The 14,251-nt window shown below is 44.6% G+C and overlaps 1 protein-coding gene across 7 annotated transcripts in view; it reads right to left on the minus strand.

Moving 5' to 3' along the window:
* LOC148010011 (transcription factor HBP-1b(c38)-like) overlaps window positions 1-14,251 on the minus strand; it is a 63,810-nt gene that overhangs the window by 24,114 nt on the left and 25,445 nt on the right. For 5 of the 7 annotated variants that reach the window (XM_087672400.1, XM_087672401.1, XM_087672399.1 and 2 more), the window contains exon 2: window positions 115-322. In XM_087672400.1, the coding sequence (XP_087528526.1) occupies window positions 115-162 (48 nt within the window). In that variant the 5' untranslated portion in view covers window positions 163-322. Of the gene's footprint in view, window positions 1-114; window positions 323-8,332; window positions 8,765-14,251 lie in introns of all 7 variants that reach the window. The other 2 variants (XM_087672396.1, XM_087672397.1) reach the window with 2 other exon arrangements.

Genomic DNA, 14,251 nt, shown 5'->3' on the forward strand with positions numbered 1-14,251 from the left:
AGACAGTATGTACCATACATAAGCTGACAGAATGAATGAGAATGGAAGCGAGGTGGACAATGCAGTATATGTATGAAAATTTGGAATATCAAAAAAGAGTGATGGCATACAAACCTCTAGGGAATTGTCCAAAACTAGGGGATAAACAGAGTGTGTGCTCATTGCAGTACAACCATAAAGAGAATAAGCATCAAAACTCTTTCATGGTGGAAGTGAAACAGGTAGCTAGAATTGTTCAAATCACCAACAGCAACCCTTGTGACCTGAGCAATTTTTCCTTCAATTGGTAAGCTTAGCAGACTCACGTGTAGAAACTTCTGCACTGCAGCAAAGAGACCCTTGACAACATGAGTTTCTGGTTTCTCACAATAAGTAAGCTTTACATTGAATTGATGGGATCTGTATGCATTCAAATAGGAAACTTTCATTCTTTTCAGACACAGCAAAAAGATTCTTACTAAGCAATAATATCTGATCCGTGCATGTTGCAGGAAAAAACATCCCATTCTGACAAAAACACTGCTTTTAGGTGCACATGAAAAATACAGATCAATTTCATAGCTTCTGTTACATGCATGATGTCATAAGTTTAAGGTGATTTTGGCATCCATTATGAAAAGCTAAGATCTGAATCTTTGCATGAAACATAAACTGACATTATTTGATCATGCAACAAGGTGCACACAAGACATCTCATCTGCCTGCTTGTCTAGCTGAGTAGCCATTCTAAGGACTGTGTAACTAAACTGAACAACTGGAAGAGAGCCGTGCATTTGAAGTGCAAACTCGGTCCAACCAATTATGTCATGACTGCTGAGGTAATGCTACCACCACACACATGCTGCACACAGCACTAATAGGATGACATGCAGCTAATAAGCCAAGTATATGTGCCTATGTCAGACTTTAGCATGACTGCTATAATAATGACATGCCACCAGTTCTCAAGCACTACAAAGTCTAGAACAAGCGTTAAAGCCACAACTTGAACTGTGCAATACCCACCTTGAGTTATTGTATCATGGAAAGCTTGGAATGCTACTCCTATGGTTGAGTAGATATAGTGTTCTCTATTGCCATATCAGAGAGAAAGCATGAGAAGGTATGCACAAGAGGGAGAGAGCACTCAAGTACAAGAAGATCTTGCTTAATGGGTTGTTCACAACGACAGCTAGTACACTCTCTCTACATTTGAGAGTGACCTCTAAACTGTTTAAATAGCCTTTGGCTAGCTAGGGTTAGGGTTTCCCCCTACCCTCCAATCCATTCACACTCATTTACCCTTATCCACCCTTGAATACATAGGGTTCACATGCCTATCTCTCAACACCCCCCCTCAATGCCAGATTGGCATTGGATTACAAGACATGTTGATGTTCCCTCCCTCAAACGAATGGAATGCCTTTATAAATCAGGGTACTATAAAGAAATACCCTAACACAAAAACATAAACAGAAACTGTATGACAAAGCACAGACTGATAAAAGAACACAGTTAGGGTTAGGGTAACTCAGAGACAATGAACACAATGAATGAATGAAGTGATATGACTACTGAATATGTGATGCTCATACAGCAAACACACTATGCAGTAAATGAATATTGAACCTCGAACTCCTGTATCTCAAGGATCAAGGCAGGGGTAATGAGCTAGAGAGTGTATTGTACTCCAAACGGATCCCGAATCGCAGCAAGGCAGCCTTCGGATATCGAACACCAACAAACATAGCGGTGAGAAGTTGGATCTGATGCAAACAGCAGTGAGGAGAGAGAAAGACTAAAAACGTAGGCAAGATAGCCTACAAGAGAGAGAAAAATGTCAAACGACACCTGCAGCAGCTGGGCGACAAATTGCAGGAAGCAAATGCAGGGCTGTGATGATGTGGCAGGCTGTACGGCAGTAGGTATGCACAAGAATAGCAGTCGCCTAGCTGGAATCAACTCCAAACTACGTGAAGAGGGCTGGAAATCAAGCGCCCACTGATGGAGATAGCAATGGACAGCTCCGGCTGAGATGTCCTCCACGAACGGGGTGTGGGCAGCAAGCTGAAACACCTGAAATCTGCAAAAACGAGATTAGGGCTGAATGGAGAGCAGCATACCTATTTATAGAAAATTTGGGCCCCCCCAAAAGAGTTTGTGCATATGGGACACAGAAACTCTCTAGGAACGCGTTTCTTTTAAATAAACAAGGTTTCTTCATTAATTAAGCATGTTTTAGGGATGTTTAAGTAAAGCTAATGCATTTTTAGCTCAATACCCCCTCTCAAGCCCTACAATGGTGCTACAAGAATAGAGGCCAGCCAAGCCCTTTCTTGGTTTAACTTTTACCCCAAGGCGTCCCACCCCAAAGTAGCCAAAGCATTGGACAAAGGATGTGCGTTGGCTGTCCAATGGCCTACTAAGACTACAGAGGCGATGGTTATCTTACCAAGGGAGCCCAAGTGATCACCCCATAAAGGACACGGCCTCGAACAAAGGGTGCATATGAGCTGCCCAGTGGCCTACCAAGCCCTACAAAGGCGGATGGAATCAGCTATGGATTTTTTTATTTTCTTTTTTTGGAGGACTTTTTAGGTTTGATAGATTAAGCATTAAGTGAGGGTTTCAAATCAAGTTTCGTTCTATTGAGTATCCGTGCCCCAAACGAGAGAGTGATAAGGGATGGTTAGACCCAAGACCTTCATAGAACAAGCATACTATCCCTACCATTGCTGGATATCGATGATGAAGAAAATGACTAAGATGTGTGTATAGCAAATATGTCAAGCAAGCAAGACAAGCAAAGCAAGCAAGTAAGCTAGGAAAGATTGCCTTGGAGACTGCCATGTACAATGCCACGAATATAGTGGATCCTAGAGTCCACCACTCCAAACGACCGAAAATGGCTAAATACGCGCAAATGCATGTTTACATGAACAAAATGCCAATGTATGGGATAATGCAAAGGAAGATACAAGATATCATGCTCATGCAATATGCTATGCAACAGTGCCACTGGGATAGTGCCCTCGCAGGGAAATTGTTCACTTGTCCAAGTGCCCTTTTACAATCATGTCATCCTAAGAGTGCGGATGAAGTTATAAATGTCCATAATACAATACAAAAGAATAAATGATTGTAATGTCTAAAAAAACCTGTAAGCATCATCACTATCACAATCAAGAGCAGAAGCCGCCCCCTCTCAAACTGGAAGGGAAAGTAAGAGGAAAGTACACTCTCCCCGTCAAGCTGAAGTAGGGGAGGGTGTACCCAAGCCGATCCTGGATAGCGGATATACTGAAGACCCGGCCGGTTGACCACTTTGGTCAAGATATCTGCAAAATTATCTGATGATGGCACAAACTCTAGGCGAATAATGCCTAGCTCAACCTGCTCTCTGAAAAAGTGAAAGTGGACTCCCACATGCCATGCCCGCGGTGTGATGATCAGATTGCCCGCAAGGGCAATGGCACTCTAGTTGTCACAGTAGACAACTGTGGGAGAGTCACATAGAAAGTGAAGCGCCGCCAATAAACTCCTCAAATAGATGGCCTCGGTGGTGCTATCGAAGAGAGCCCGGTACTCCACCTGCGCCATGGAAACCGCCACCATCTCCTACTTACGGCTGGACCAAGAAATAGAAGCCGTGCCCAAGGTAAAGAGGTAGCCACCATAGGAATACCGGGTGTCACGATCGCCTGCCCAATCAGAATCAATATACCCCTACAAACATAAACTAGAACCATATGTCACGCCATAAGAATAAGTACACCACAAATAACGCAACACACGAAGACATACAATCCAATGTAGTATCCTAGGTGCTATGAAATACTGACTAAGTATGCTAACTGAGTAAGCTAAATCTAGCCAAGTGTGAATTTACCAAAGAAGCTTTCCTACAACAGAACGATAGGTATGTTCATCAAAGGGCTGTCCTAGGGTATCCTTCAACAAGTGAATAGTAGGATCTAGAGACGTGGCCATTGGCCGTGGCTGATCCTGAGTATACTGATCCACGAGTTGAAGTGCGTACTTCTGTTGTGACACAAAAATACAGCCCCCAGAACAAACTACCTCCATCCCCAAGAAATAGAACAACAAACCGAGGTCTGTTATCTCAAATGTAGCTTTAAGCTTAGCCTTGATTTCCGCTATGCTAGCAGAATCTGAGCCTATGATGAGTAAGTCATCAACGTATAGCAAGATATGGCTAACCCCCTCTGCAGTAGATCAAACATATAAGTTTAGGTCATAAGGGATAGAATGGTATCCGTGAGTCTGCAAGAACTCATCCATCCTATGGAACCAAGACCGCAGCGCTTGCTTTAGCCCATAAAGAGCTTTATGCAAGCTGAATACCTTATCCCTAGGGTTCCCTAAAGGAAAGCCTGGTGGCTGCTCCACATAGACTTCCTCCTCCAAGAAACCGTTCAAGAAGGCACTCTTGACATCCATCTGATGTATCGACCAACCATGGTGAGCGACTAGTGCAAGTAGCAACCGAAAGAAAGTCAACCACGCAATAGAGACGAAGGTCTCTTCATAATCAATGCCATGCTTCTATCGAAACCCTTGCATGACAAGGCGAGCCTTGTACTTATCTAAAGTCCCATCACCTTTTAGCTTGGTCCTAAAAATCCACTTTGTCCCGATGACTTTCTTGTGGCTCGGACGATCCACCAATGTCCAAGTCCCATTTTGGTCAATACTCTCTAGCTCCTTCTCCATGGCCTATCGCCATTGAGGGTGCTAAAGAGCCTCCTGCCATGTATCCGGCTCTGAATGCACTATATAATCAACTATAAACAGCGACACATGATGCATGAGGAGCAAGCCGGATATATCTTCTAGGTCCCTTAAGAGTGGAATCCACTGGTAGGATCCCCGAATCGCGCATGGTCTATTGGTACCAGCAAAGTAATGGGTCTTGAGGAGGGGGCCTGGGAGAGAAAGAATCTGAAGAAATGTCAAGAGTGGAAAGTAAACCAGGCTCAGTAGGCACGATCTCAATGATGTGGAAGAAGGAATCGGATTAGAATCTGGTACAAAGGACTACACGATATCCCTCTCATCAAAGATCACATCCTGCCTAACGATCACCTTGTTTGTCCGAGGATCAAACAAACGATAGGCTTTTGCTTCAAAGGAATATCCCACAAAAAAATAAGGAGATTAGCTCGAGGAGTGAGCTTTCCTATCTTGTCATCAGGCGCACGTGTGTGTGTTCGCATGACACCCCAAGACCCTGAAGTGGGAAATAATAGGCCAAGAGCCAAAAAATGCCTCATACGAGGTCTTCTAAGGAAGAGCCGCAGTCCGGCACCGGTTGAGGATGTACACCGAAGTGTTAACAACCTCGACCCAAAGGCGCTCAGGGAGCTTTGCTACAAACAGCATAGAGCGTGTCATTTCCATGACTATTCGGTTCCTCTTCTCTACGACTCCATTCTAAGAAACTCCCCGGGTAGAGGTGAGCTAGCGCGAGATGCCATGCTTCTGTAGAAACTCGAAAAACTCATGGGAGATAAACTCACCACCCCTATCACTTCTCATGCAACCGACACGACGACCAATCTGGTTATGAACCAGCAACACCCAAGCAGAAAAATATGTGAAAGCATTTGACTTATGCTTGAGAAAGTAAACCCACATGCATCTAGAATGATCATCCACTATCAAAAAGAAGTATAGTGCGCCGTTCAAGGCAGCAATGGATGTCGGCCGCCCACAAAGATCAACATGAATCAATCTAAGAGGCGCCTCAGCATGATGTGAGGTCTGGTGAGGGAATGGGGTACAGTGTTGCTTCCCGAGCTAATATACTTTATAGACATCTCGAGCTAGCTTCAGGCGTGGAAGGCCCTCAACCAACTTACAACGTGACAATTCATAAAGAGAGTCATAACCAAGATGCCCTAAGCAAAAATGCCAAAGGCGCTCATTGTTCGTAGGCTCCCAAGATGTGGCTAAGGCCTGGAAGCTATGGAACACGAAGCCCGCAGTTGTCGGCTCGGTCAAAAAATGTGCCATGTGGTATAGGCCATTAGACTATGCCTCACCACGAGCAATTACTAAACCAGTCTGAGAGTCAAGGGCCTGGACTGTGATCGTTGTAAAGAAGATTGCTCGCCCCAACCGGCAAAGCTGCTGAACAGATAACAATTTACCCAAGCTAACGGACATGATATACATTGTCCAACGAAGCTAGATCTGGACCCTTGTCAGTGGCAAAACTGATGCAATCTTGAGCCTGAATCTTAACCGAGAAGTTATTTCCTACGCGGACCCGTCCGGCTCCAAGGACTAGGGAACGGACAATGTCCACTATAGGAGTCATATGATGTGTAGCTCCACTATCTACAATCCAAACAGGAGCTGAAGTGCTTGGCTGTGACGAGTGGGCCTCTGCGGTAACCTCGTCAAGAGGCAACTCACAGATGTGGACGAGACTCGTATCTAATGTCTCCATGGAGATAATGTGGGTCTCTGCAGACAAGTCAGACAAGCCCTCTGAAGTTGAGAACATTGTCGATTGAGATGGCTAAGCGGTGGCACTATGAATCTAACTTTTAAACTCCCCTTTTCCATCACCCTACCTCCCTTGTTGGGGGTTACCCGACTAAGGGGCAGGGATCTGCGACTTAGGTTTTGGTGTTGTGCCTCTTGCCTTTGATCGACACTCGTCATCAAAATGGCCAGCCTTTTGACAATGTTGACAATACCTATTCTTTTTAGGTACATTCTGCCACCCAGGTTTGAAAGATTGGGATGTTTCTTGTGATTCCCCGAATTGATTTTGCTTTTGATTTTAATCTTGATTTTGATTTTGAGTTTAAAGTTTGATTTGTTTTCCCTTCCCTTGTTGCCCTTTCTGAGAATGAGTAACAAGAGCCCCCTCTGAAGAGAAATTCATATGAAGCTGATCGAACAACCGTACTTAACGCAACAATTGACACTCAAATTCATAGAATATAGGCATAATAGGCTTTGAAACTATACCTTCCACAAAATTGAAGTATTTCTGGGGAGTTTATTTAGAAACAATGTAACCTGATCGTCAGAGGACTTGGGAGTCCCCATAGTGGAGAATTCAGCGAGAAGACGCCGATACTCAGCCAACTTAACTTTCAAGTCATCCCGGTCAGTGATTTTGAAAAGCTGGAGCTCACGGTCAAGATTAATACAACGGGTCATATCCCGAGCCGCATAGCAGTCAGTCAAGTGTGCCCATCGCTCAGACGCTAAGTCAAAATGCTGAAGCTGAGAATGAAACTCAAGCAATAAGCCCTGTATCAGCTCAACAATAGCGGAAGCATTTCTAGCCTTCCATGAGCGAACAACCTCGTATGGGACAAGTGCGGGATCGGATTGGGGTTCCAACCCCTACACAAGATCCCATAGGTTCTGGGAGTCAAGGACATATCTCATCAAGTTCGACTAAGTAGTAAAGTTTGACCCGTTAAAACAAGTCTTGTCATTACATACATGCTTGGCAGAAGATGAAGCTAGAACTATGAGGTGTCGGGTAGGTGGGGTAAGATGGATGTGGTGGATAAGATGGTGAAGATGGGGTAGGCAGAAGTAGACTGTGAGTGTCCAATGAGTGCCAATTGAGACGGAGGCACTGGAACATGATTGTTTCCATAAAGTGCTGGTGTAGGTGGAGGCACTAGGACACATAAGCCCTGTCCAAAGTGAGGCTGGGGCATAGCAGTATAACCAAAAGGTCCACTAGGTAAACCCATGGAGGCAAACTGTGGAGTCAACTGGTCCAACTCGGGAGAGTGTGGGGGGGATACCTAGGCTGCAGTGATCCCGAAAATGTGTATGAAGTAGGTGGAACACCACCCAGCTGAGGGAAGGATGAGGTCCTAAAGGATGTGCATGTTTCCATAATCCCCCGATGTGATACACGGTGCGATATGAGGTGTCTGAAATGGAAATGTAAATGGTGTGAATGGAAGTGAAGAAGCAGCAGAAAAATATGGTGGGATCGGTGGGTTTTGAAAATGTGGTGTGTGAGGTACAGATGCATTTTGTTCATTTTTAACATTTAATGATTGAAAATGAAAGTGTAAAGATGATGATGCACAATGCAATGAAAAAAAAGAAACACCAAATTCATTCTGATTTTGTGAAGTAGACTAAAAAGAAGAAAGGTTAGAAGAAGAGATACCTCTCTTTTTCTTATAATCCCCACAACGTGTGTTAACATACAAGAATTTGTCCTCAAGAAAACCTTTTCCGTAGACAGCATATTAAACTCTTTATTCCACATGATCTCTATTAAAATATTGCAAAGAAAAAGAGGTAAAAGAAGAAGGAACAAAAGACGAATCCAAAGTACCTTGCATTGGAGTGGACGGAAGAGGATGAAAGAAAGGAACATACTTTGGGTCTTGTTCTCCAAGAGGAGGGCCCATCCCTGATAAAGGTCTCGACGGCCCTGCAACATCATCAGATTTACACGCAACATCTGAAGAGAGAAATTCATACATACCTTCATTTAGAAGCTTTTCTTGAAGCGCAATCCTTCGATCAAGCTCCTCAATCTTCTTTCCTCTATAAGCTATGATCAGTTTGTATTCTTCAAAGATCAGCTTGCCTAGCTTTTCTTCCATGTAATCCGAAGTGTCTTTCACCATATCAGAACTTTGTGGAGCAAGCTGATCACCCCACTCTCGCTCGATTCTCGGCATAGTTGGTTTTGGAGGCTGAATCAGTGTTGTTGTGTTTGAAGTCATTTGAACCTGCTGTTGTTCTTGCTTCTTGTGTAGAGCTTTCAGATCAAAGGCCTAGGTTTCTTAGAGAGTACCACACTCTGATACCATATAAAAAAATACCCTAACACAAAAACATAAACAGAAACTGTACAACAAAGCACATACTGATAAAAGAACACAGTTAGGGTTAGGGTAACTCAGAGACAATGAACACAATGAATGAATGAAGTGATATGACTACTGAATATACGATGCTCATGCAGCAAACACACTATGCAATGAATGAATATTGAACCTCGAACTCCTGTATCTCAAGGATCAAGGCAGGGGTAATGAGCTAGAGAGTGTATTGTACTCCAAACGGATCCCGAATCGCAGCAAGGCAGCCTTCGGATATCGAACACCAACAAACATAGCGGTGAGAAGTTGGATCTGATGCAAACAGCAGTGAGGAGAGAGAAAGACTAAAAACGTAGGCAAGATAGCCTACAAGAGAGAGAAAAATGTCAAACGACACCTGCAGCAGCTAGGCGACAAATTGCAGGAAGCAAACGCAGGGCTGTGATGATGTGGCAGGCTGTACGGCAGTAGGTATGCACAAGAATAGCAGTCGCCTAGTTGGAATCAGCTCCAAACTACGTGAAGAGGGCTGGAAATCAAGCGCCCACTGATGGAGACAGCAATGGACAGCTCCGGCTGAGATGTCCTCCACAAACCGGGTGTGGGTAGCAAGCTAAAACACCTAAAATCTGCAAAAACGAGATTAGGGCTGAATGGAGAGCAGCATACCTATTTTTAGAAAATTTGGGCCCTCCCAAAAGGATTTGTGCATGTGGAACACAGAAACTCTCTAGGATCACGTTTCTTTTAAATAAACAAGGTTTCTTCATTAATTAAGCATGTTTTGGGTCTGTTTAAGTAAAGCTAATGCATTTTTAGCCCAACAGGTACAAGAGTGCTTATAGGTAGAGGATTTATAGATTTAGAAGAGTCGATCATCAAGTGTTTTGGAGACAAAGTTGGTCTCCAATTCTTTTGGTACTTCAGGGGTGGTAGGGCATTACCGATGATATGCCAGGTCTTCTTACATTTGTTGCACTTCATCTTGTCAATATATTTTTTCCAACAATTGCTTACAAGATGTCCCTTTTAATTGCAAAATGAGCATTCAATGGAGATAGTATGAACCAAGAGTTGCTCACGGTCTGTTGAAGTAGATGCCTGACTAGTCTTGCCTTCTTTTTTATTTATTTTCTCCTCATCCAAACAAGATCAGATAGTGCTTTCCAAGGTCAGAGTAGGGATGTTTGTAAGAGTAGCCACAAGGGTTGGAAATACCTTCTTTTTTACAGCTTTCAAGAGAATTTCAATAGCATCTTCATCATGAATTGGAGCTTGACCAAGGATAGTTGTGCCATGAGCCCCTTCATGTGAGAGATGAACTTACCCAAGTCTTCTCTTGCTTATACTCCAGGCTAAAAAAATTCGATCTTGAGGAAAATTTTGGAGTTATTTTCTCTAGCCCCATAATTTCAAGCTAATCCCATTTCTCCTTGGCAATGGAGAGTTGGTCAATGTGATGAATCAAAGATTCATCCAGATGAAGCATGATTATGGCTTGGGCTCTTTCATCATCTTTTACATCAATTGGGTTGGATGGGTCCATAACTTTGGTCCCTTTGATGAAGGGCCAGTAGCCCTTCTTCATCATTTTACACTTCACTAACACCTGCCATGGATGAAAATATTTTCCATCGAACTTACGGATTTGAGGTCTAACATTGGCATAGGCCATGGCCATGACAAGAAGGTCTTACCGATTGCACTAGGTAATGGCAATGTCTAGTCCTTCACACAACGGCCAATAAGTGCGAAAGCAAATGAAATGATTGATAAGTAGCGGGCTCAAATGTGATGTTCTACAAGATAAGGTAAGGGATGATGACAATGGTCCATGTGTTTATAACTAGCACATAGCCTTACAATGATCAATGGAATGATGATACTTAGGCACGTACTGATTCATGCTTAAGGTCTACAACTTTTCAAATTTCTGAAAATAATCAATTATTAGTGCTAAGAAGCACTCATTGCCAAGCATAGGTGAAGCACTTGACATTAGAGTGATTGTAACCAGCTTGAGAAGTCACTTTTGGTTGAAGATGCTCTGAGTTTAGAGCTTTCAGCTTTGCAACAAACTCCACATAATCTAAATCAATGATTAAAATCGCTATTGATGACTTCAATTAGTGGAAAAACTCAAAAAACCAAGCTTTGAAGCTTTGGCTATGGTTGCCACAAAAAACCACATTAGGGTTTTGCTAGGTATGGGCAATAGAGAAGCTGAACCCTTTCAGCTGTAGATAGCTCACTTGGGGAGCTACAAATGCCCCATGAAAGCTCCAAGGATTGTGCCCTGTGCTGCTAGCGCTACTGCTTGATGCACGTCACTGTCTAGACTACACCAGATTTGGGGTAAACTACAATGTCGCGCTGCTGCACCCACAATGTCAGAGTCTGATGTGCCAAAATGCTACATCACGAGCTAAGGAAAAGATCTTTAGAAGGAATCAAGAGAAAATATGGCTTCCTTTGCTCACACCAGCTCCTCCAACGCAGGTGTGTCTAAACTAGCTATGGTGAAAAGAAGGATAAGTTGAAGAAATGAAGGTCTCTTGTGTACTTAAGCCAAGATGTGCTTGTGGGAAGCTCACTGGATCAAAGATGGTTCTAATACCATGTTGCAATATTAGAGTGACATCATGAGAAGGGTGTGCACAAGAGGAAGAGAGAGCTCAAGTACAAGAAGATCTTGCTTAATGAGTTGTTCGCACGTACAACTGGTACACTCTCTTTACATTTGAGAGTGACCTCTAGGCTGTTTAAATAGCCTCTAACTAGCTAGGGTTAGGGTTTCCCCCTATCCTCTAGTCCCTTCACACTCATATACCCTTATCCACCATTGAATACATAGGATTCACATGCCTCCCTCTCAACATTCTTAGCATTTCCTGCTCGCATATTTTGGTTAGGCTCATCTCACTAACTATTCACTTGCTAGTGCAACCTACAAGTGCACCCCAATGATACTCCTTATGTGTGGTCCTCTCTAAGGAACGGCTCTAAACAATCTCTGCCATGTAAAAGGAATTGGAGGAGACTGCAGTCTTTAGATAAATCGTGGGTCACTCCCCATCTCGGGCACAACATCGTAATTGGCTTCATCCTAGCTTGTGCATCGTGATTCAACACCTTGCACGAAGTAGAGATGTTGCTAATGGGACAAGGTATCTTTGCAGAGGTAACACACAAGCTTGTCAACACCTCCTTGCTTGTGTCTGCAAAGGGGATTATTTAATGGTTCTTTGATATAGTAGTTTTACTATCTCCTTCTCTAGGTCTCACCACAGGTTCTTTAGACACCCTATCACTCTCCTCTTCTCAGGTCTTGCAATAGAGTACTACAAGCTATTAAAGGACTTTGGTAGGCAACACTTGGCAATCAAGGAGGAAACATGCCATGCAAGGTTGGGCAGCCTGTGGGGAGGCAGTCTAGGCTGGTTAGCACTCATCCACCCGAGCAAGCAAGACGAAGGGGAGAAAGGTGAGAGAGAGAGAGAGAATTTATGAAAAAAAAAAGAGAGAAAGAAAGAAAGAAAGTTATATTAACGTCTACGAAAGGCCAAGGTGGCCTATGAGACCAAAGCGTTATAGACAAAATGTCTGGGAAACTTTCCAAGTCCCACTATGATAAACTAATTGGGTAGGTACAAGGTGGTATATAGGCTGGGTACAATTCATATGTGTTCCAAGTATGGTGTGGAACTGCTCATGGAGCTTGGTCATCCTAAAATGTCCCGCATGGGTCTATCTAACATCGAGAGGCTGAATCGGGCCCCTCCGGTGGCGGCGTAGTATCCCTTGTATCCTCAACATGTGCCTCTTGCGGGGGCGGGGGCGGGGGCGGGTTGGGCGTGGGCGTGGGCGTTGGGCTTTGCTTCTTGCTGTGGCGATGGATAGGGTGGTCCCCTGCAGCCGGGAGGTCAGTGGGGCTGGAGGTTGCTCAGGAGTGGGGATGGTAGTTGGCTTTCGGTAGAATTCTGTGAGCAGGCATTGGGCGGCTCCCTGTCTCTACTCCGAGGTCCGGAGGAGGTGGTCTCTGTGGCGCCGTATTTCCAGCAGGAAGAGCCCAAGGCATCTCTAGCCCTTGAAATCCATCACTCTGGAGAGTGGCCCGAATCCTTCTCTGAACAAGCAGTGGAAGCATCCCCGGATCTTGTAGTACGCTAGGCACCTGCATATGTAGTGTTCTTCTGTCTCCAACTCGAGCTGGCAGATTTGGCAAATCCGATCTTCTAGGGAGAGGGGGTGGGCCCAGTATCTACCTGTCTCGATCCGTAGCTGGTGTGAAGATGTACGGATCTGTCCAATGGCACATCTAACTCCATGGGACAAGTGTGTGTCCATGTAGCTTGGGCAAGTAATGAAGCCGTCCGGAGATATATGTAGAAAGTGCTCTCGGTAGAAAGCCTTCTTTGTCCCTAGGTCTTCTGTAGCAGTCACCCATGTCTTGGCTGTGTATAGCTTAATGATGTCCATTTTGATGATACAGTTCACCTCCTCCCGGCTGAGATCCAAGTGGGGGAAATCTAGGCTATATTGTAGTGGGGACAGTGCTAGCTGTTCGGACGACTCCAGCGTGAGTCTGGGGTACCGATGTTGGGGCAAGTCCCATAGTCGATGCAAGAAGGCCACTGTTTGGAAGTGGCCTTAGCTACGATGGGCGGTGCCCCCATCTCTAGTCTGATGATCTCGTGTGGCACAGAGGGCTTGCTCCGGATCATCCATGAGATCATAAGTACCAAGGGTCTCTCCATCTGCTCCCATCCCTCATAGGTGGCCTCCTCCTGAGGCAGTGGTTGGTCCTGTGGGGCACTCCTCGTGTAGTAGAGACCGGATGCCCATATGGGAGCCCCGTACAAGAGTGTTGGTGTGACTAGAGTGTCAAATAGCCAGAGCTTTGTACGGGGCTCCTGGAATTGTATGTGGGCATATTGGTTTTCCATGGATCCGAGGGCTGCATAGCCTCCAATCAATCTATCTTCTGCTGCCTTTCTTAAAGTGAATCTCGGTTCTAAAAATGTAATCCCCACATAGACGTATCTTTGAACCACTTCTACGGTTTCCTCGCCGTATGTGAAGGGGGTTACTGACCGTCGAATCCATTGGGTTGAAGTGTTGAACACCATGACCTTGGTCTTCCCCAAGTTCACGATGAGGTCTTTATCCTGGCAGAAGGCCTATAGTGCTTTCAATTGGCATTGTAGCCCTTCGGGCGTGCTGGGGATGAGAACCATGTTGTCCGCAAATAGTAAGATGGGTATTAGTATCCCTCCTAGGCTAGATCCCTCCCCTCCCAATCTATCCATGTACTCATTATTAATCTCATCAATGTAGAGATCAAATAAAGTAGGTGAAAGTGGGCATCCCTGTTTAATTCCAATGGTACTGGTAATCTCCTTTGACAGCCCCCCTAGTGTTCG

The sequence above is a fragment of the Lygodium microphyllum genome, chromosome 30 (assembly GCF_053477565.2).
Source record: "Lygodium microphyllum isolate KBCC chromosome 30, Lygodium_microphyllum_v1.1.10, whole genome shotgun sequence".
NCBI lineage: Eukaryota > Viridiplantae > Streptophyta > Polypodiopsida > Schizaeales > Lygodiaceae > Lygodium > Lygodium microphyllum.